Source organism: Rana temporaria, chromosome 1 (genome assembly GCF_905171775.1).
Source record: "Rana temporaria chromosome 1, aRanTem1.1, whole genome shotgun sequence".
NCBI lineage: Eukaryota > Metazoa > Chordata > Amphibia > Anura > Ranidae > Rana > Rana temporaria.
In genome coordinates this window covers 433,063,657-433,088,235 of record NC_053489.1, presented here as the reverse complement: position 1 = coordinate 433,088,235, position 24,579 = coordinate 433,063,657, and the positions used below count along the sequence as shown (strand labels likewise).

The following is a 24,579-nucleotide window of genomic DNA, read 5'->3' as shown; positions in this document are numbered from 1 at the left end:
AGCTGCATTTTGGTCCGGGTCTTAAAGTGGAGGTTCACCCGATTTTGTCACTTTGTCCGATTCACTAGTCCCCCCGATGTACATAACGATTTGGCTATTCAAAAAAATTCTAAAAATCTCCATACCTTCTTTATGGCTGCTCGTCCAGGCACTTCCTGGTTCTAGGGATGCGGGACTGGGCGTGTCGCCACCAGCGTTACAAGAAAGTATTTAAAAAAAAAACAGTTTTCCCGCGGAACTGCCGGTATAAGTGGTTAAATACATTTTTTGTACTAATGTAATTTTAATTTATTACCACAGACTACAAGGGCCTTCTTGCCAGCAATGATGAAGAAAAATCATGGTCACATCGTTACTATTGCTTCATCCGCAGGATTTGTTGGAGTGCCGTATATGGTAGACTACTGGTATGATTTTGGAATGTATTTTAATATGCATGGGTAGTTTTTTAATTTAATTTCTCCAGAGCTCAACTTTAACCATGACAAACAGAGCAGTGACTCTCCCCAGTGGGAAAAAGCTGACAGTGGTTTAAACCATTCTTTACTCTATCCAAAACTACAAAACATGTTTTGGCTTTAGATATTCTTGAGGCTGCGTTAACATACAGTATCTCACAAAAGTGAGTACACCCCTCACATTTTTGTTAATATTTTATTATATCTTTTCATGTGACAACACTGAAGAAATGACACTTTTCTACAATGTAAAGTAGTGAGTGTACAGCTTGTATAACATTTGAACTTATTTGGTTCAGATGGTGTCAAGCATGTCTAGCGGCAACCAGGTGAGGAGTATAAAGACAAGTGTGTCTTGCCTACAGACAAGGATGGTGGTGGGAGTATCATCGTCTGGGACTGCATGAGTGCTGCTGGCACTGGGGAGTTACAGTTCATTGAGGGAACCATGAATGCCAACATGTACTGTGACATACTGAAGCAGAACATGATCCCCTCCTTTCAGAGACTGGGCCGCAGGGCAGTATTCCAACATAACGACCCCACAAACCACTGCCTTGCTAAAGAAGCTGAGGGTTAAGGTGATGGACTGGCCAAGTATGTCTCCAGACCTAAACCCTATTGAGCATCTGTGGGACATCCTCGGAAGGTGGAGGAGTGCAAGGTCTCTCTCTAACATCCACCAGCTCCGTGATGTTGCCATGGAAGAGTGGAAGAGGACTCCTGTGGCAACCTTTGAAGCTCCGTCCTCAAGAGGGTTAAGGCAGTGCTGGAAAATAATGGTGGCCACACAAAATATTGACACTTTGGGCCCAATTTGGAAATTGTCGCTTAGAGGTGTACTCACTTTTGTTGCCAGCTGTTAAAACATTAATGGCTGTGTGTTGAGTTATTTTGTGGGGACAGCAAATTTACACTTTAGTAACCTATCCATTTTCGATATGCGACCAGCGTGTAAAAAACAAACAAAAAAAAAAAACAGATGGTCTGTCGTTCCAATTTTTGGATGGTGTGTACAGGCCATTAGCATAAGGTGAGCAGATAGAGGTGGTGGAGTGTGTAGCACGTGGTGTTATCATTATTGAAGATTAAGAAGATTGAATTATTGAAGATGGGCACATATGCAAGTTGGGACTGTCCCATCACATGGGACTTTTTTTTTCTTTCATGTTTACAAATATGGGTTTATAAATGCGGTGCGCTATCATTAGAGATTTAATTGTAGACTCTATAACTTTCACACAAAGTAAATAAATAATATTTACTAAATAATATAGACTGTTTTGGGTTATTTTTTACCAAAGAAATGTAGCAGAATAAATGTTTTCATTTTATATGGCAAGAAAATACGAACTCAGTGCTGATTAAAGAGGAAATTTGGCCTTCTGAAGGTTCCCTCCATCCACTTTGCATATTATTTTATATATACTGTTATTCTGTACTTGCCAAATATCCTGCAGAAATCTCTCTCCGCTAAGTCTGGCTGCATCAATTCTAACTGTAGGCAGCTGAAGCTGCTGCCTGTTCACTTCCTGTATTTACACAGACACACAGCTCCAGCTCTGCAGCTCTCACTGGCCCTCTTATGACTCATCCACCATCCCTTCCTGGCAAACTCACACGAGAGTGAAAGAGAGCTGTGATTGATGTCATAAGCCTAGGCTTTTTTTCCCCCCGACAAGAAACAGGAAGTGGGCTGAATAAGTTATTTACTGGCAGAAAAAAAATGTTTTACTATCCAAAGTTAAAACAACAAGGGCAGACGATGTAATAGATGGAAAGATGAAAAAATGACTGAAGTGCCACTTAAAATACCACCAAAAGAAAGCTCTTTCATTTGAAAGCTTCTCATTTGAGTACAGTTGCATTATTGAGTTATTGGCAGTGTGGAAACACAGAAAACTGAAAATTGGTCTGGGCAGGAAGGGGGTGAAAGTAACCGGTAATGAAGCTGTTAAGGTGGTTCCAATATCAACCCCCCCCCGCCCCCCCCCCCCCCCTAAACACTTACCTGGCTCCTCATTTGATCCAGCGCTGTGCTCGTCATCACTTTGCGAAGAATACCCAATCACATGCAAGGAAAACAAAAAACAGCATTTTTGCTTGCATATGATTGGATGATGGCAATCAGCAGAGCTTCAACTTATTCACTAAACTTTGATGAAAATTGCTTTACAGAAGTTAACAGTCTATTTGCGTTTATTAAACCAACCCTGATATGTTCAGAGTATGAACGAGTATTGTAATGTAATGAAGTTTGCTAAAACTTTTTTATCAACTATGTGGAGTTACAGCATAACTAAGTTCTACGTTTTGTTTTTTGTTTTTGTATGAACTTTTGCCTTACAGCTCTACTAAGTTTGCAGCCCTTGGATACCACAAGTCTCTGACAGCTGAACTTGCAGCACTGCAGATGACAGGAATCAAAACATCATGTCTGTGCCCTGTATTTGTTGACACTGGCTTTGTAAAAAATTCAAGCACAAGGTAAATAGCTGAGAGATCTAAAATGCTGAATATGTTCCTATGACCTAAAGAATATTCATGCAGAATATACAGTCATGGTTGAAATTGTTTGCACCCCAAAAATTTTCCAGAAAATCAAGTATTTCTCACAGAAAAGTATTGCAGTAACCAGGGGAGGGCTGGCAGGGGGGGGCAGGGTGGAAATCTCCCCCCGGGCTGGTGACACTATGCACAGCCACCGGCCGCCACTACCAAATACTGGCCCAGATTCAAGAAGCACTTGCGCGGGAACAAGTGTGATTTGCGCCGCGCAAGTACTGATTTGCTCCTATGCAAATTTGCGGCTGATTCTGTAAACCAGTTAAGCCTGAAATGCGGCCATTTTCCCGCGCACGCAGCCTAGCTGTTCCTGCGCAATTTTCGCGCAATTTTGCGCGGGGTGTAAGTTGCGCCTTCATGGAATTCCCTCAGCGAATATGCAAATTAGGTACTGCTGATGATTCAGAAACATGCGCGTGTGATGCACATCTTGCGCTGGAAGCGCGCAAGCTTTTTTCCCTGGGCAAACTTGCTCCTGTTAAAAGCAGGGGCAAGTTAGCAAAAGATGGCCAAATGTCATCTGAAGGAGCGCGCAACTTCAGCAGCACCTAGACAGACGATCTGAACAAGCAGAGCACCCACATTTTCGGGACCTCACATCTGTGCACCAACATGCCAGGGGCAGCTATGGTTCTTGATATTCTATTGACTGAGCCGACTCGTAGGAGGGCACGGGAGAGGATTTACAGAGGGCGCTACAACCTTTTTCAGATGACTGATACTGAGGTGTATCGCATGTTTCGCTTTAGCCCCTCCCATGATGCACAGCAGATATGAAAGAAAAATAATACTTACATCTTCACTTCTACCCACAAATATGTTCACTTGTACCTCCTCCCATGATGCACAGCAGATATGAAAGAAAAATAATACTTACATCTTCACTTCTACCCACAAATATGTTCACTTCTACCCCCTCCCATGATGCACAGCAGATATGAAAGAAAAATAACTTACCAGTCCCCAAGTTCCCAACAGTGGAGTCGTACCCTTCAAGTCCCTCCACCTGCTCCTGCACGAACGTTTGTGCAATAAGATGCTCCTCCTGATTGAGCCGGATCATACATCGCGGCCTACCTCCCGTGCCACCGGTATGCTTCCTGATAAGAGCCAGTTTTTCACGGACCCTGCGCCTCATATCATTTAATTTCTTCTGGATGTCATCCCAGGTACGCACTTCATTACCCAGGGCATTGATGTCCAGGGCAATGGCTTCATATATAGCCCTCCTTTGGGCAATGGTGGTGTTTGCCCGCTGGGCACCATATAGGACTTCCTTATGCTGCTGGAGTGCAGCAATCAGGATGTCCATCTCTGCAGCCACAAAGTTGGCCTTCCTTTTTTTGGTCCCTTTGGGAGGTGCCATGTCTTGCAAAAGGGCTGAATTTCCTTGCTCAGGGGGGGTAGGAAAAAGCAGGATGAAATTCAGCAAAGAACCTGTGCAAGTCTGCTCCTATTTATTTGCTCAGTGCAAGCAGCTGAGCAGGATTTGCCCTGAAATTATGCTAGGCGCAGTTTGACGCATGCGCAGACGGCAGCGCTCTAACTGCGCATGCGCGCGCCCGGCGCAAACCTCTGCTGAGCCGAAAATTCCTCATTTACATAGGGGCACACCCACTTTGACTTGCACGGCCTTGCGCCCTCAGCTTTGCCTTAAACAGGAGCAAATTAAATGAACAAACGATTCCTGAATCAGGTGGCAATTTGGCAAAATTGCTCCAGCGCAGAGAAATTCAGCTGAGCGGCTCAGGTGTAAGTAATGGGCAAATCTACCTGAATCTGGGCCACTGTTTTTGCAGAGCAGGAATATGCCTGCTGGAGCTCTGTTAACACAGGTCACGGCCGCTGCTCACCTCCCACTGTGTAGCCAAGCCTGTGTCAGCTCCGAGGTAGATCGCTGCAGAGCTGAGCTATGTCTCGTCTCACACATAGCTCAGCCTTAGCGCACACCAGCGCTGTCATCCCCTTCTCTTTCTGCACAGACACGAGGAGAGATAGAGCTTATCTGCTCCTCCTCCTTCTGAGTCTGTCCTGCCCACACTCCCCGGGCATGTGTAGGCACTGGACAGGAAGTTTGAACCCAAAAAAGCATCAGACAGCCTGCCTGCGCCTCAGCCTCCATCCTGGTAAGCTCTCTAGTCTCTCCTGCCTCCCAGTGTATAAAAAGGGGTGCTCTGTGGACTTTGTTAAAGGGGAGGGGGGCAGGCTTTGGTGAGCAGAGACCCTCTTTACACAATAGTCCACAGCATGCACCCTTAAATCAAGTTTCCCAGAACACCCCTTACATCTGATGTATATGGGCTCTTTGCGGACTCTGATGTAAGGGGAGGCCTCTGTGCAGACTCTGATGTAAGGGGAGGCCTCTGTGCGGACTCTGATGTAAGGGGAGGCCTCTGTGCAGACTCTGATGTAAGGGGAAGCCTCTGTGCGGACACTGATGTAAGGGGAGGCCTCTGTGCGGACTCTGATGTAAGGGAGGGCCTCTGTGCGGACTCTGATGTAAGGAAGGCCTCTGTGCGGACTCTGGTGTAAGGGGAGGCCTCTGTGCGGACTCTGGTGTAAGGGGAGGCCTCTGTGCGGACTCTGATGTAAGGGGGGCCTCTGTGCGGACTCTGATGTAAGGGGAGGCCTCTGTGCGGACTCTGATGTAAGGGATGCCTCTGTGCAGACTCTGGTGTAAGGGGAGGCCTCTGTGCGGACTCTGATGTAAGGGTAAACCTCTGTGTGGACTCTGATGTAAGGGAGGCATCTGTGCGGACTCTGATGTAAGGGGAGGCCTCTGTGCGGACTCTGATGTAAGGGGAGGCCTCTGTGCAGACTCTGATGTAAGGGGAGGCCTCTGTGCAGACTCTGATGTAAGGGGAGGCCCCTGTGCGGACTCTGATTAAGGGGAGGCCCCTGTGCGGACTCTGATGTAAGGGCAGGCCTCTGTGCGGACTCTTGTGATCATGAAAAATCTTAGACTGTTTTCCTCGATCCATCACTTTTCCACACTCTATGGGCCACTTGACTGGACTTGCCCCCCAGGCCTAAGGCTGCCAGCCCTCCCCTGGCAGTAACACATGTTTTGCTATACACATGTTTATTCCCTTTGTGTGTATTGGAACAAAACAGAAAAAGGGAGGAAAAAGGGCAAATTGGGCATAATGTCACACAAAACTCCAAAAATGGGCTGGTCAAAATTCTTGACACCCTTTCAAAATTGTGGATAAATAAGATTGTTTCAAGCATGTGATGCTCCTTTAAACTCACCTGTGGCAAGTAATGGGTGTGGGCAATATAAAAATCACACCTGAAAGCAGATAAAAAGGAGAGAAGTTCACTTAGTCTTTGCATTGTGTGTCTGTGTGTGCCACACTAAGCATGGACAACAGAAAGAAGAAAACTGTCTGAGGACTTGAGAACCAAAATTGTGGAAAAATATCAACAATCTCAAGGTTACAAGTCCATCTCCAGAGATCTAGATTTGCCTTTGTCCACAGTGCGCAACATTATCAAGAAGTTTGCAACCCATGGCACTGTAGCTAATCTCTCTGGGTGTGGACGGAAAAAAAAAAATTATGAAAGGTTGCAACGCAGGATAGTTCGAATGGTGGATAAGCAGCCCCAAACAAGTTACAAAGAAATTCAAGCTGTCCGGCAGGCTCAGGGAGCATCAGTGCCAGTGCGAATTATCCGTCGACATTTAAATGAAATGAAACGCTATGGCAGGAGACCCAGGAGGACCTCACTTCTGACACAGAGACATAAAAAAGCAAGACTACAGTTTGCCAAAATGTACTTGAGTAAGTCAAAATCCTTCTGGGAAAACGTCTTGTGGACAGATGAGACCAGGATAGAGCTTTTTGGTAAAGCAAATCATTCTACTGTTTAGCAAAAACGGAATGAGGCCTACAAAGAAAATAACACAGTGAAATATGGTGGAGGTTCAATGATGTTTTGGGGTTGTTTTGCTGCCTCTGGCACTGGGTACCTTGAATGTGTGCAAGGCATGATGAAATCTGAGGATTACCAAAGGATTTTGGGTCGCACTGTAGAGCCCAGTGTCAGAAAGCTGGGTTTGCATCCGAGATCTTGGGTCTTCCAGCAGGACAATGACCCCAAACATATGTCAAAAAGCATCCAGAAATGGATGGCAACAAAGCGCTGGAAAGTTCTAAAGTGGCCAGCAATGATTCCAGATCTAAATCCCATTGAACACCTGTGGAGAGATCTTAAAATTGCTGTTGGGAAAAGGCGCCCTTCCAATGAGAGAGACCTGGAGCAGTATGCAAAGGAAGAATGGTCCAAAATTCCAGGTGAGAGGTGTAAGAAGCCCGACGCCGTGCATAAGTTGTACGTCTGGCCTAAAGTTACCCCTCATAAAGCAGGGGTAAGTCAGCAGACATGCACAGGTCAGCTGGAGATCAGCTTCAGCAGCACCGTTAGGGACGAGCTGAGCATCCACACTTGCAGGACAACAATCTGTATTCCAACATGCCAGGGGCATCCATGGTCATAGCTATACTACTGGCTTCACAGGCGCGTAGGAGGAGGGCACGGGAGCCGATATACCGACCGCGCCTAAACGTCTTTGGCATGGGGGTTTCGGAGGTGTATCGCATCTTCAGATTCAGCCCTGATGCCATCCTGGAATTAACCACAACCCTGAAAGATGATATCACCAGCCAGACACACCGCTCCCATGCAGTGGAGCCACTGGTCAAGGTACTGGTAACACTCCATTTCCTTGCCAGTGGCTCGTTCCAGCGTACAAGTGGAGTTGTGGCTGGGATGGCACAATCCTCCATTAGCAGATGTGTGCACCAGGTTGTCCCCGCAATCCTCAGACGCATGGCCCACCACATTGTCAGACCCACCCAGGAGCATCTGCGGCAGAAGGCAATGCGTGATTTCTACAGTATTGCAAGATTCCCACGTACCGTGGGGGCCATTGATTGCACACATGTGGCACTACGCCCCCCCCCCCCGTGACACAGAGCACATATACCGCAATCGTAAGCATTGGCATTCCATCAACGTACAGGTGATAGCCGATGCCCAATGCCTCATATGGCACGTCCGTGCCAAACACCCAGGGTCCAGCCACGACAGCTACATATACCGTCAAAGCCCCATCCCAACAGAATTTGAACAGAACATGTACGGGAACAGCTGGCTGGTTGGTGAGTGACATGGGTGTCAGGCATGTCTGTCCGACCCCATGATGCAGACATCACAAGGGGCACATGCACGACTAACATCCTCCTGTCTTTTCCCTTCCAGGTGACTCTGCATATGCACTTGGGCCCCATCTCATGACTCCATTCCAGAATCCTGAAACCACAGTAGAGAGAAGATACAATGATGCACACACACGTACCCGTGCAGTGGTGGAACGCACCTTTGGCCTCCTGAAGTCCTGTTTCCGATGCCTGGATAAGTCGGGGGGTGCCCTGTTGTATTCCCCAAACTTTGTGTGCCAGATCATCGGTGCATGTTGCATGCTGCACAACTTCGCCGTGAGAAAGGGCCTGGAGATTGACATACGTAATGACCTGACCCCCGAACCAGACATTCCCCCCCTAACCGAGGGTACCCCGTCTGCTGAGGGAAGAGCAGTCAGGAGATGCCTCACAGTAGTCATCTTTGCACGTTAAACACACACATTCATCATGGCACAAGGAGAATGCACGCATGCACACCACTGTGCTCCCTAGCACACACACCCCACATCCTCATCACATTGGATTAGCCCAAGTCCACAATGCAGGACCCGTCAAGGCTCCAATTATGTTGCTGTCCATTCATACCACATTCACACGGTCCTGGGGATCACTTCTCCCTGGTCCTGGGGATCACTTCTCCCCGACGACCGAGGGTGACACCCCTTTTCCGGCAGGAATGTCACCCCCACATTCAAACACCAGTCACACTGTAGCCTGCACTACTGACCGTGTGCTTGGGCTAGAAAACATAAAAAACTCATAACCTGAGTATAAAAAAAAAACACCAAAAAAATCATCAACGGCGCTTATGTGCCCCACGCCTGCCACGGCCCCGGCTCCTCATGGGAGACTCATGGGGGGGGAAATCAGGAGGAGGAGGAGCATCCCCTGGTCTCTCCACGGCTGGCGGCCTGCCCTCCAACGCCAGGGCGATGCGGGTGAGGACCGCATTTGTGTCGGCCTGCAGCAGCTTGGACTGCCTCCCCTCCGCCTGGATGGCTGCAGTGTTGTTCCTGACAGCCTCAGCCAGGTTGTGGACCTCAGGCCTGCTGTGGTGGCCTGCAGATCCCCCAGGCAGGTGACAACAGCAGCCGTATTTGCGCCAACGTCCTGGACAGCTTCTGTGATAGTGGCAAAGGAGGCCATGCTGTCTGCCATGTGCTCCACATGCATGGCAACCTCACCCAGATGGCGGGTCTGGCGGGCCTGGTCCCTCCTGAGGTGTTCCGGGAGAACATCAGACACCCCCCCTAGTCTTCCTGGACACCTTCCTGTGGCCAGAAAAGCCTTATGGCTGTGGAGAAGGGGAGACCCTTGAGGGGGAAGGCCTGTTGGGGGAGGACCGGGAGGGGCTACCCCTGATGGAGGGCTGACTGGTCCCAGCCAAAGGGGGAGACTCCTCCAAATTGAGCCTGACCTCATCCCCACTGGTCACCTCCTCCTCAACCACCTCCTGAGGAGAGGTGTGGCCACTCCCTTCCACTGATGACTCCTGGCTTGCCAGGGGGTCTGACTCGGACTGATGTCACTGGCCACCGGCAGCAGATGGCCCAGCACCCTCCTGCACATCTGTGGATGACACAAAACATTCACATGTTGGAGGATCCACACACTTGTCACATGTTCCCTTCCACCCCCACACATGCTACACACCAGATAGGAGATAAAACACACTTACCTGTCCTCAAGGCCTCCTCAATGGAGTCAAAGCCCTCAACTCCCTCCACTTGATGCCTGTGGAGGCACTGGGCAACCACCTGCTCCTCAGGAGTCAACGTCAAGGTAGCTGCTGGTCCCCCTCCAGTGCCCCTGGCATGAGCCCTCATCCTCGCCATCTTACCTTTGACCAGGCGACGCAAATCATTTTTTTTTTTTTTTAATGTCATTTGGGGTCCTGACCTCATATCCCAAGGCATTCACATCAGCCGCAATCTGCGACAGGATCTCCGTCCTCCTGGCCTTGGTGGTGTTGGCACTCTCTGCACCATGGAGGAAGACATCAAACTGGGACATGGCCCTGATAATCACCTCCTTCTCCTGGCGAGAATAGTTCAACTTCCTCTTCTTCTCAGCAGCTGGAGCAGACATGGCTCAAAAAAAAAAACAGCAGCAAAGAAACCAGCAAAGGTACCTTGCTTCAGGGGGGGAAACAAGCAGATGTACTTTTGCACTCGACGGGCACATGTCTGGGCGTATTTATGCCCTGGGCGTATCTCACTGATTACGCCGGGCCTAGTCAGCGTCACTGTGCATGCGCCGTTCGTTCGGCCCTTCATTTGCATGGGGTCACGGTTCATTTCAATGGAACACGCCCACTTCCTTCCTACTTTGAATTACGCTGGCTTACGCCTAGGATTTTACGTCGCGCCCACGCTACGTTGGGCGCAAATACTCTGAGGATACGGTACTTGCCTCTCTAAGTTGAGCCGGCGTAGGGGAAATGAAATGCGCTACGCCAGCCTATATATGCGCCGATGTACGCGGATCTGCCCCTAGGTTTTTACCCTCGTTGCATGAGGCTCTGTCATTTAGGTGTAGGTGGAAGGTACGGGTGCATTGTCCAGCTCCACTGCCAGCAGCAAACTCTATGAGAGGCTGACAGCTGATGCAACTGGATGGTGCACCTAGCTGTACTTCTGTTGCAGTATGTGCCCAAAGATGATGACCTAGAATGCAGACTGCTTTCTTTCTGGGCATTCTTTCCTAGGCACCTTCCGCATTAAACAATAGTAAAAAAGCTGACAGTTCATCAAACCATACCACCCAGACCTCTTAAAGGGGTTGTTAAGGTAAAAAAAAAAATCCCTAAATAGCTTCCTTTACCTTAGTGCAGTCCTCCACTTACCTCATCCTTCGATTTTTCTTTTAAATGTCCTTATTTCTTCTCAGAAATCCTCAGTTCCTGTTATTCGGTCTGTAACTCCACACAGTAATGCAAGGCTTTCTCCCTGGTGTGGAGAAAGCCTCTTGAGGGGGAGGGGGTGAGCAGGAGGGTCAGGACACTCTCTACTTTGCAGATAGAGAAAAGAAGCTGTGTGTTAGTGGGCGTCCTGACACTCCTGCTCGTCCCCTCCCCCCTCAAGAGGCTTTCTCCACACCAGGGAGAAAGCCTTGCATTACTGTGTGTAGTTACAGACAGAAGAACAGGAAGTGAGGATTTCTCCGAAGAAATAAGGACATTTAAAAGCAAAATCGAAGGATGAGGTAAGTGAAGGAGGACTGCACGTAGGTAAAGGAAGCTATTTAGGGAAAACATTTTTTACCTTCACAACCTCTTTAAGAAATCCTTATATGAGTGCATAGAGATACCATATAAGTCCCACAGCAAGAATAAAGCAAACATAACTGTAGATCCAGGTGAAAATGTACTGAAGTCACATAACAGCAAGCAAAATACACCAATTTTTGATGGCGTGTCAGCCCTCTTTATCAAGGTTTCATGCAGACACATGCATGTCACTTTGATAACGAGGATCGTCGTACCCTCAAAACGCGGGTGTATTTTGCTTGCTAATATGGGACTTTTGTACATTTTTTGTACATTTTTGAAGGACTTTTTTTGTACATTTTTGAAGGATATTTCTTGTAAATTTTTGAAAGACATTTTTTGTACGTTTTTGAAGGAGAATGACCTTTACATTCCTCTAAACACAGATGTTCTTTAGGTATACTAGGTGCTCACAATTGATTATGTTCATATTTCAGATTTATTCCCGTACTGGCACCAGAGGATGTTGCAAAGAAGTTAGTGAATGGCATTCTTATTAACAAGAAATTGATTTGTATTCCACCCTCCGTGGTTCTAACTTCTGTCCTAGAAGTGTAAGTAATATATTTTACTTTACTTAGTTTTAGTAAGAGTGTTTTCAGCGCTCTAAATACCATTATTTTGTTATACACCTGACACATACATAATCAAATACCTTGATTGTTTACTTCAGAAATTACTTATTTTTTTTAAATGTATCTAAACCCAACAAAAATATACTGTAGCGGATTCGAGATCCCTTTAAAGCCCTTTCACACTGACAGCGTGGTGGCTTTGCGGTAAAGTGCTGCTAGTTTCCGTGGGGCTTTACTGTCTTTTTTGGTCGCTAGCGTGCACCTTTAACCCCAGAATAAAGGGTTAAAAGCACCCGCAAAGTGCCACTGCCGAGGCGCTTCGGTGACGCTGTCCTTTTGATTTCAATGGGTAGGGGTGCTTTAGGAGTGGTGTATACACCACTCCTAAAGCGGCTCAAAGAAGCTGCTTGCAGGATTTTTTTTAACGTACTGCCAGCGCAGCGCCCCAGTGTGAAAGCACTCAGGCTTTCACACTGGGAATGCAAATGAGGCGCTTTACAGGCACTATTTTTATCGCTAAAGTGCCTGGAGAACGCCTCCAGTGTGAAAGGGGTCTTACTTTCACCTGGTAATAATATACTATGATGACAGTGCTCACTAACTGTGCTGTATCTATAGAGGAATAACATTATCATCCTGGGACAGGAAATTTATGAGGACCATAGAATTTTTCCTCCTTCCTCCCAGTCAACATAACAGGGGGTGGGGGCCCGTAGTTCTGAGAGAACACAAGTAATCTTGATAACAGTGTTAAAATTTTAGTGCAGCATTGTAAATCGCATGACCTCCCTGTAGTTGTATAAATTGCAAGCTGACTTTATTGTAACCAAACACTGCTAAACAGCTGGAATACAGGGCAGTTGATGAGTTACTACACCGATGCACTTCAACTAATAGGGACGGACATTTATCAAGTGTAGCCATATGCATTGACATGAATCGTTTTAAGCCAATAGAGTAGCTATACAGAACACCCTCTCCTAAAGGAACATGCTTGAGCATGCAGGTTTCTGTAAAAATTATATTTGAACTAAATGGCAGCAATTAAGTCAATCCACACAGATCCAATCACTCTATTATGAGCCAAAAGCAACTATTGAAGACAAGGCCCCACAGATGTGCAAATGCATCACATAAACATTACTATAATACCTGCAAAGTTGGTAAGGTTGTATAAAACACTGTTCAACCTAAGGTGTACGTTTAATAAACCGTGATAAGCGGAGATCATGATGATCACGGCTGATCACTGCTTATCACAGAGCATTGCCGGTTTAATAAACTGTGATAAGGAGCAGAGAACACATTCTTCACTTCACATCACATCACATCACATCACATGGATGTTTTGTCACAAACGGCCAGTTTAATAAACCGTGATATGAAGATTTCACAGCTCTTCACCTGAAATATCTCCCTTCCAGATTCACCAGCTCAGAGGTGGAGAATCTGGGAGAGAAGCTGGTGTGATAAGAGGAAGAAGGCTTATTTCTTCCTAATTTCAACACCAGTGGGTTAAAAATGAATATTAACAACAATATACGTGTGTGTGTGTGTATGTGTGTGTTTATATATGTGTATATATATATATATACACACACACATACAGTATCTATATAACATGTGTGTGTGTATATATATATATATATATATATATACACACACACATACATACATACATACATATACACACACACACACATATATACCGTATTTATCGGCGTATACGCGCACTTTTTCCCCCTCAAAATCAGGGCAAAATTGTGTGCGCGATATACGCCGATACTTGCTTCCCGCACTGTGTTTGAACTTTGCCGCCGATCCCTGCTTCCCGCGCTGTGTTTGAACGCTGCCGCAGACATATACCGAGCGCAGTATACTCGAGTACAGTCGGCCAGGCTCGGCTCCCTTCTAGGTTATGCGAGAGGAGCCGAGCGTGCCCGAGTGTACTGCGCTGGGTATATGTCGGCGGCGGCGGCGTTCAAACACAGCGCAGGAAGCAGGGATCGGCTCAGAGACAGCGCAGGAGCAGCGGGGAGGACACCACGAAGGTCGCAGAAGGACGCCAGACCGGACAAGGCCGCCGATGGACGCCAGGCAAGACACCAAAACTGTAAGTAATAAAAAATAAATAAAATTTAGGAATTTCACGTCCAGAGTAGGGGTGCGCGCTATACGCGGGTGCGCACAATAGGCTGATAAATACGGTATATATATATGTGTATATATATATATATATATATATATATATATATATATATATATATATATACATACACACACATACATATACATACAGTATTTTTATATATATATATGTAATTTTATATATATATATATATATATATATATATATATATATATATATATATATATATATATATATATATATATATATATATATGTTATCACATGTCTGAAAACATTAATTACATGTTCTTTTAAACGTTAGTTTCACTGTTTGAATTCGGCTGCACCATAATCTCACAATATCTCACGAGATTACAGGCAGTCCACCCAGTTTTACACAGATCTCGGCTGTTTTCAGAGAACAAACTTCACCTCTGTTCACCATCTGAGAACTGAAGTTCTCAGTTTATTAAACCGGCTGCAGAGGAGATAATTCTCCTCATGAGAACTGGCGTGAACTGCTGTGAACTGAACGGAGAAAAAACTTCACAGTTTATTAAACGGACACCTAAATGTGAGGGTGTGGGTGTGTGTTTATGTCACTACCATTTTCAGTATGCCTGTACATTGAGTTTGCTAAGAAATGCATCTACAAGTTTTTTGAATTTATCTACACTTCCCCACTGACACCACCAACAGTGAAGGGGAGTTGCACATCCTCACCATTCTAACAGTAAAGAACCCCTTATGCAGTTTAAGATGGAATCCCTTCTCCTCAAGCTTCATTGTGTGGCTGTGTGTCTTCTTTAGAGACCTTGGATTATAAAGTTTTCTCACAATGATACAGTATATAGAGGTCCTCCATTCCCTTTTTTTAGCTTTGTTACCCTTCTCTAAACTCACTAAACTCTACAGATGAAGGATATCCTTCCTGAGGATTGGTGGCCAAAACTGAACAGCATACTCCAGATGTAGCTGAACCAGAGTTTTGTAAAATTATAGAATTATAATTTTCTCTGTTGAGTAAATACCCTCCCTCTGTGATCCACAAGAACCCCCAGGTCTTTTTTCATCCTCGACTGCCCCAGAGAATCTCCCCCTAGCATGTAACTTGCATTAATATTTTTAGTTATAGCTTCCAAGTGCATTACTTCAGTACAATTTTAATAATAAGCTTCTACTATATAGCTGTCCATCCTTTTCCTTATAAAGTTGTTATATCCTGTTGTAAAATGTTTGCCCTGCTTAGATTTGTATCACCAGCAAACACTGAGATTGAACTATTTATTCCAACCTCTATATCATTTATGACCAAGTTAAACAGAATTGGTCCCAGGACAGAGCCCTGGGGCACAACACTCACAACTTTAGACTATTCAGAAAATATGCCATTAAACCTTGCCGTTCGGACACGCTCCTGCGACCAGTTTTCTATCATGATTTGTATGGCATTAAAACCCCACATACAAAAATAATAAAGGCAAAAAAAGCACATAGACCTAGGATAACCTAATAGTGGACCAGAGTAACGTAAGGACATATCCTGAGAAGAAAATGTATGTATCTTAGGTTCAGGACTTACTGAGATAAGAAGATAAATTCAACTTATAAAAAGACATGAAAGTTTGTCTCCTTGCTCAAGCCTTCAGTGGTCATTGTACTTAACTTGTAGATCTAAAGCAGTTCTGCATCAAAGTCACCACATCTTGGGGACCATTGTAAATGGTAAATACCCTTTACTTTTTAACCTTGGGACTTGAACAATGAAATTCTTCAAAATTCTCTGTCAATTGTTGCTTTTTATTAGCAATATCACAAATGTGTTCTCCTATTCAATAAATAAATGAGTGAACATCAAATGATCAGGACCAATACCACAGGTGTTATCTTCTCAGTGTCCATTCCTGAGTTGCCTGGGATTCAAAGTGATTGTAAATGCTTTAAAAAAAAAAAAAAAAACATAACAAACCGGTTTATACTTATCTGCTCTGTACAATGGAAATGCATTAAGGTAAAAAATGTTTAGGCTTTAAATCCACCTTAGGCCCTAAGTGCCCAGTCATCAGCTCATTTAGCCCCCCGGGTATAAACTGTTTAATACAGTTGATCACTATAGCAAAATATTAGGGCTGGGGAAATTAAAGATTAATTCCTCGATTAAAGTGACCGACAGTCAATATACTAGATACGTTTTATAATTAAAGTTAAACTAACTTTCTACGTTTTTGTAAAAGTTTAATAAGAAAAAATTACTTGCGTCAGTGCTACAGTTTGAATTTAAAACGTATTTGTGTGAACTGTGAAGTTAAGTCATGGATTGTGGAAACTAACTAGTGTCGGGTCATTGTATATAGTGTATACCACATTTACCACTGACTAATGCAGAGTTGCAATGCAAGGAGATCAGCTAAAAGTAGTTGAATCTGTATGTGCATTATAATTAATCAAAATTAGTCGATTAATCGATTTAAAAAAAAAATCGATTAATCGAACATGAAAATTTTAATCAGTAACAGCCCTACACAATATGTAAATATATTTTTTCATTCTTCCTTCTTACAGAATGTTACCAGAACGGGCTTTGAAAGCTTTAAGTGCCTTCAACGGCATAAAATTTGATGCCAAAGTACGACGCGTTGACAAGGATAAATAGAATGACATCTACAGCTTTTTCCCATATACTCATATTATCAGGTGTATGTATTATGTGTATGTAATAAATGCGAAGCTGAAATACAAAGTGCATCAATGTCGATCAGGTTCTGTTTACTAAAGTGAGATCACCTAAAGATTAAGGGACATATTGATACAAAAGCACATTTAGGGTACATTTGTCAGCTTAAATTTCTCTAAATTTGGTGGTTGTTTACCCTGCTGGAGGCAAATACTAGCGAAGGCAAATTACGGTAAGTTTTTTTTAAGTTTAAAATTTGATTGGCATTATGTGAGTGAAAATGTAGTCCATGGGGAGGGGTGTTGAATCAGGAATTCCCATTATTAGGCTCAAGGATGTCTTTCTATTTGTTGCCTGCAGCTCTGTAAATTACACAATAGGGCACATAGTGGCCAAAGGGAATGCTTCAGAAAACATTTCTGGTGTTGTCCAAATGATTCTTTCGACTTTAAGTCTGTATAGGAGTATGTCAAATTAGTTTGGGGAAATAGACAAATGTACTGTAATTCTAATTCTTTCTCACTCTATTAAAATTGTCTTTTACCGCTTCTGTCCCAATTGAAGATGCTCTCTCATTAACTGCCCTGATTATAGCATGGGAAGAAAGGGAGAAATTCCCTAATGGGGCACATATACACAGATAAGATGCCTGTCTGCCACAAGTGCAGAATTGCAATTGTCAGTTTTTTAGAAACTTCAATGGATCCTGTGCTGAAACAGACTGGTTTGCCTCACTCTAACGCTCCGTACACACGATCGAAATTTCCGATGGAAAAAGTCAGACAGAATTTTTTCATCGGATATTTTCCGACTGTGTGTATGCCCGTCTGACTTTTTCCGTCGGAAATTGCGACAGACTTAGAAAGAGAACATGTTCTCTTTTTTCACAAAAAAATTCTATTGGGAAATTCCGTTCGTCTGTATGGAATTCCGACAGAGAAAAAAAACATGCATGCTCAGAAACAATTCGACGCATGCTCAGAAGAATTGAACTTCATTATTCTAGGCTCGTTTAAGTGTTGTACGTCACTGCGTTTTCGACTGTCGACTGTTGACCATCGGAATTTGGTGTGTCCGTGTGTATGCAAGACAGCTTGAGCGGAAATCCGTCGGAAAAACCTGTCGGAGTTTATTCCGACGGGAAATCCGATTGTATGTATGGGGCATAACACAGTGGTCATCAACCCTGTCCTCAGGGCCCAATAACAGGCCAGATTTTATATATTACCTTAGGGAGATGCAGACTAGAATACTGCAATCACTGAGCTGCAAATGATATCACCTGTGATGTTTTTCATTTATCTTGCAAACCTGGCCTGTTAGTGGGCCCTGAGGACAGGGTTGATGACCACTGCATTAACAGAAGAAGAGCTAAAAAATGCTTCCAGAAGTATTCAAGATCAGGAAAGAGACAGGGAAATGTGTTGCATCCTGCAATGGGTTTAAATAACCCCGGAGAGGTTGCTGAGAATATACCCAGGTATCCCTTTTTGTTCAAAGACTGCCAAGCCCATACACCAGATCCATGCACACTGACAACACAGGTTCAGTCCAAGGGATATCTTTTAGTAGATTTATTACAGCAATCAGAAGGAGAGAGGGATAGGGTGCAGGATACTAAAAAAAAGCGCAACAGATATATGCGCACAATCTCTTTTTTTACAAATCCTTTTAGTAGCAGCCCTTTCTGGGAGTAGAGGGGGATAACCAGCTATTCTGATACTCTATATGAGCAGTCCCATTCCTTTTAGCAACGTGTGGTATTAATCCCCAAAGTACATGTACACCTGGAATCCTAGGCAAAAATGTCAAGGACAGCTGTCAAGCACCCAGCTTCCATGTGAGTACAGCAGAGCCAAACACTAAATTTGACTTGACTAAGAAAGGGTGCTATACTTTCCATGCAAGCCGTACAAGTCATGACTCTGGAAGACAGTCCACATTAAAACTAAAGAGAGTAAAAGGACTCCCACAAGAAAACATACCGCACAAATCCAAAAATAAATACGCACACACTTTTAATGAAGTGTTCATGTATCAGTCTTAATTTTACTGTGGCGTTGCTATTTTATAATGAGTAATTGACTTTTCTTTTTACAATTAGAATGCCTGCCATTTTGTCAGCATTTTGCACGCACGAAGAACAAGTAATCTTTCAATGGAAAGCTGGCCCCTACTCTGCAGCTTCAGGGAGGAATCCATATGTGCTTTCCAAACCTATACTCTGAATATTAGAGACGTACAGTACTCATAATTCACACAACTATTTACATTGATACTGTATTTTAAAACTGTAATAGTTTTTTTTTCTATGATTTTGTTTAACATTTTAATTATTGGGGAACATTACTTTTATTGCTGTATTAAGTTGTCATATTGCTATTTCTGTCATTATACCAATAAAAGTTGTACTTTTAGTTTCTGAAAATTTCTGACACACTGATGAATATTGTGGCTAACATCTCTTAGCAAATATGCTACCTCATTTATGGTATATTTACAAATGCATTTGAAATCATCATGCACAGAATTCCTGTGTATGTGCCATCATTTATAGATTATCCAATTATCCTTCCTATTCTGTCTGTTCAAAAGGTGACATGTTCGAAACAAGGCTAACATGATAAGAATCAATTTGTAAGTGAATAAAAAGAAAATATTTTAGTGCTTACTATACACAATATAGTGAGAAATATGTTTTCTCTTTTTTTTCTGAGCTATTGGCAGCAAACTGTTATTGGTCACTTAAAGTGGTTGTAAACATCTGACATGAAATATGAGCAAAGCATATCCCTCTATTTTGTGTGCTTGTCTCAATCCAGAGAACTAAGTGTCATTTCTGACAAAAAAAATGTGACATGAAAAGGAATTGCCACACACAGCCTGTGATTGACAGTCTCTGCTCTGTTCCTGTGTGCTGTGTGGAGGGGGTGTGTATCTTCCCTCCAGCCAGCTCTCAGCTCTCCTGACTGAACTCTCTAGAGTGTAATTTTAGTTTCCCACCCACATGCTGCAATCCCATGTAAGCATTTTTGCCAATGTAAGACTAGGTAGGTTTTATCATGAAATTAAAATTAGAGTGTGCTTTTTCAAAGCCACAAGTCCACTGATTTACTGCACAGTATGTACTCTATTTTTCCAAGCTTTTTTGATTATACACCATTTCAGAGAATTCAGAGCAGACAGATTTCATGTATAGCACACACTGCCTGAAAACAAATGCATGCGAGATACACCATGAGGGTGGAGAGCAATAAAGAGTGTACAACAGCCTCTATGCTTAGGTCTTATTAAATGGGATTTTAAAAGGTATGGCATAGATTTACTTATTACAGTCATGTCGTACTTTATGCAGGGGCCAATGCTAATTTAACAATGAAAGTGTACAGTGATTATTTGCACATAATAAAAACAAACACTATGCAAGTGCAAAAGTAATAATTTATTATAGAGAGAAGTACAGATAAAATAAACCACAAAAAAATGTTGAGTACATTTTTTATATTTAACAAATAGTGGCCTGGCAGCACTAGGGTCATCGGTTCGTATCCCAACCACGGCACAACCTGCCTGGAGTTTGCATGTTTGCTTTGCGCCTGTATGGGTTTCCTCCGGGTACTCTGGTTTCTTCCCACACTCCAAAGACATGCTGATAGGTTAATTGGCTCATGTCTAAATTGGCTACACCTGTTAAAGGGGTGGTTCCCCTAAAAATAAACTTTTAACATTGCATTTCCCACATTAATGCCAATTAGAATCGGCTGGTTTTATTAAAAAAAAACGTCCGTAAGTACCGTTTTGCTATAGGCGTTCTCACCGCCACTTCCGGGTACGATGGTGGGGATGGGCATTCCTAATTGATGGACAGGCATCCGACCGACGCATACATCACGTCACGAGATGTCGAAAGAAGCCGAACGTCGGTGCGCATGCGCCGTATAGAGCCGCACCGACGTTCGGCTTTTTTCGGCATCTCGGCATGCTGCTCATTTATTATTTAGTCACAGACTTAGGGCAGTAAGGTAATTTAGCTATGTTGCTTAACTACTACATAGAAAACTTAGCTTACCAGACTGGCTGTGCTTTCTATCAGAGCTGAGTATATCTTAACAATGGATAGACAGTGTAACGGTCACCACCGTTTACGATATTCCATTCCATCGCCCCACGACAGCTTATCCGACAGTCCGACAAGCATCAGACACGACCAATTTAATTTCCCAGAATAAACGAGACATACGCTCTGTTCTCTGGTTTCAAAATGAATGAATGAATCTTTAATGGTACACTCTCAGCTTTTTATGCAGTTACAGGCATGTTACAGGGACAATGAAACTCTCCACCCCCAAAACATCACACAATGGAGCTTCATACACATTCTTTTAGATAATGACATTCAGAGGAGTTAATTATCCCCCAGACGTTCTGTCTCCAGGCTGACATAATTAACATGACCTAATTACTACAGTTGACAAGTACATTCCACACACAAAACAGTATTAGCATCACACAATGGAATGTCTAGGAGCAGACCCAATTAACACCTCAAAGCTAGACATCTGACCTTTACAGACTTAATTAGTACAATGGACACAGAATGTAATCACAGCAAGATACTTTAACATCCCTGTAACAAGACCCTTGCTCGCTCGCTTCCGCTCCCCTGACACTCCTCTGCTACTATTGAGTCAGCTTGCAGATCGCAACGTCTGATGGTTCGGTCATCCAAGGCTCCAGGATCCGAACTACAGCTATGTGCCGTTCAGAATACATTAGAACAAACACCAGGCAGGCTGTATGTAAGTTCAAACAGGAAGACTTTTATTGGAAGCACACAACACACTTTTATACAGAATATGGAACATCCCGCCCCCAACAACCGCTTTCCTATTGGTCAATTGTAAAGTACATGTAGTTCTCCTTCAGGTCCTCTTACCAATGCAAATGAGGACTTGAAAATGGGTTCAGCAGGGATTGGTCTGATAGCTTGAGTAGAAGGACTGCTATGTGTAATGAGACAGAAGCCCCAGGGGGCAATCAATGTACACAATATCCAGACACAGAACAATGGAGCCGTCTGGAGCCTTAAGACAGGGCAGAAGACCCCCCACTGTGTAACAGATTTCAAGGAGGAACACTTCTGCATTCCAAGGTCCATGACAATACTTCCCCTGGGAAACAGTCCAACAGCCACAGTGGGACCCCGAACGGGTCAACTCCAGGATGTTGGAAAAGTAGTCTTAAGGTTCCAGGTCTGTCTGCCGGGATAACCCATCCGCATTCCCATTTTGAGGCCCTTTCCGATATTGTATGGTGAAATTGTACGGTTGCAAAGCCAGGCTCCACCGTAGTAATCGCCCGTTCTCTCCCGCCACCTGGTTAAGCCATATCAAGGGATTGTGGTCCGTCATGACGGTAAAAGAGCGTCCATACACGTAGGGCAATTTCTTTAAAGCCCAGACTAAGGCCAAACACTCTGTTTCCACGGCAGCATATCCAACTTCACGGAGTAACAACTTGCAGCTGAGATACGCCACCGGGTGCTCTTTCACTTCATCACCAACTTGGCTTAGTACAGCTCCCAGTCCGAACATGGAGGCATCTGTATGAACGACAAAGCGTTTGTTAGGATCGGGTGTCGCCAGTATGGGAGCTTGTGTTAGGGTGGTTTTTAACTGATGAAATGCTGTCTTGCACTCCGGGGACCACAGGACCTGTTTAGGGAGAGTCTTTTTGGTCAGGTCCGTTAGGGGTTTGACTATGTCACTATAGTGGGGACAAACTTCCTGTAGTACCCTGCTGTCCCTAAAAATGCAAGTACCTGGGTCTTGGTTCCCGTCCACTCGGGGCATAGGGTAGGCATCTGTCACAGTACAGTCATTCAGATTATCTCCGGCAGCAGCTTGGACAGGATCCCCTTCGAAAAGTTTGCCGCACTCTTCCTGAAGATCTCGATGGTTGGGCTCATTCTGGAAGCAATGATGATCTGGATGGATGATTAGTCTCTCGATACCTCGTGGATTGGGTAGAGCAATATCGTTGCAGATGACCGGTTCGGTTACAGGTATAGCACTTAGGTCCGGTAGGAGGGTTGGGTCGGGCTGGTGGTCTAGAGGCGGACCACTGAGGTACTGAAGTTGGCTTAGAGGCTGGTAAACTGGGCCGAGATAGTGGATAGCGCTCGTTTTCGCCTGACCTTCGAGAGTCCAGATATACATCGGCCAAAGTAGCCGCTTGCTGTACCATCCGTGGTTGCTTATCTCGCACCCAATCCTGTACTACCGGAGGGGTGTGGTTAAAGAACTGTTCTAATAGTACTAGCTGGGTGATGTCCTCTATGGTATGAGCGTGGCTTCCCTGGAACCAGCTCTTAAGGTTCCGCTGCAGACGATGTGCCCACTCCACGTATGTTGTGTTGGTTTGTTTCTGGGATTCTCGAAACTTAATCCGGCTGGCTTCGGGTGTCATGGCAAATCGGGCTAGCAAAGCTTCTTTTACCCGGTCGAAGTCTTTAGCGTCCTCGTCCTCCAGGGCCCGATATGCATCCGCCGCTCTGCCAGTTAAATTACTCGCCAGTAAGATTACCCAATCTTGGGACAGTACTTCATGTATCTGGCATAGTCTCTCAAAGTCCTGCAGGAATGATTCAATTTGGCAGAACTACGCATATGCAGGGCGCTACTGTGTCTCAGCGTTATTCCAAAAGTTCTTTAGTGTGGGCCTTTTTTGAGACGAGTGCATCAGATCGCACCGCTGCTATTTGTAACATATGTCTCAAGCGTATCTCGCGTGGCCAAAACATCACCCGTGTGGGCACCACATGCTTGACCAGACATATGTCGACCTGCCATGCAGTTCGTTGGCAAGCATACCTCAAAGACCCACACCAAAGAACAAAGCGGACCTCCCCTTGCCCCTCATCAGCTGGGATCTCCAACCCACTATACCCTCAGTCCTCTCTGAAGCCTGCACTGATAGGACTGAAGGTGTAGAATTAGGTGTGTCACAGCCTAGTACATGCGGGCAATCTACTATGGGTACACCGATGGCAGATTGTACCAGGCAAATTTCCCTGCCCCAGCTGCTGCAGCGCCGAAAGAAGTTCTCTCCCAACCACCCACATGCCCAGTGGTTGAATGCTAGCTTAGCTAAATTGATAGCACTTCAACTGCTGCCTTTTCAGTTGGTAGATTCTGCCCCCTTCCGTGAGTTTGTGGAATGTGCGGTACCTCAGTGGCAAGTTCCCAAACGCCACTTTTTCTCACGGAAGGCGATTCCGGCTCTCTACCGCCATGTGGAAGGTAATGTCCATGCCTCGCTGGACAGGGCCGTCAGTGGTAAGGTGCATATTACCGCTGACTCATGGTCCAGCAGGCATGGACAGGGACATTACCTATCTTTCACGGCGCATTGGGTGACTCTGCTGGCAGCTGGGAAGGATGCAGGACAGGGTACAGTAGTTTTGGAGGTTGTTCCGCCACCACACCTCCAAAATGCTACTACTGGTTTTGACACACTTCTCTCCTCCACCCCCTCCTCTTCTTCTTCCTCTGTGGCCTCTTCCTGTGCTGATGTGTCCTCGGAACCAGCGGTGCTCCGTAGGTGTTCAAGGGGCTACGCAGGTACGCAGGCAAAGAGATGCCATGCGGTGCTTGAGCTGGTGTGCTTGGGGGACAGGAGCCACACTGGGCCAGAGGTTCTG

The 24,579-nt window shown here is 44.8% G+C and overlaps 1 protein-coding gene across 2 annotated transcripts in view; it reads left to right on the top strand.

Moving 5' to 3' along the window:
• The window catches only part of LOC120915424 (estradiol 17-beta-dehydrogenase 11-like), a 50,457-nt gene extending 31,163 nt beyond the window's left edge, over positions 1 to 19,294 (top strand). The window contains exons 4-8 of one of the 2 annotated variants that reach the window (XM_040325924.1): positions 301 to 407; positions 2,808 to 2,945; positions 11,936 to 12,052; positions 16,766 to 16,899; positions 18,982 to 19,294. In XM_040325924.1, coding sequence (XP_040181858.1) covers positions 301 to 407; positions 2,808 to 2,945; positions 11,936 to 12,052; positions 16,766 to 16,856 — 453 coding nt within the window. In that variant the 3' untranslated portion in view covers positions 16,857 to 16,899; positions 18,982 to 19,294. Of the gene's footprint in view, positions 1 to 300; positions 408 to 2,807; positions 2,946 to 11,935; positions 12,053 to 16,765; positions 17,428 to 18,981 lie in introns of those variants that run through there. The other variant, XM_040325917.1, reaches the window with a different exon arrangement.
• The last annotated feature ends 5,285 nt before the right edge of the window (positions 19,295 to 24,579 follow it).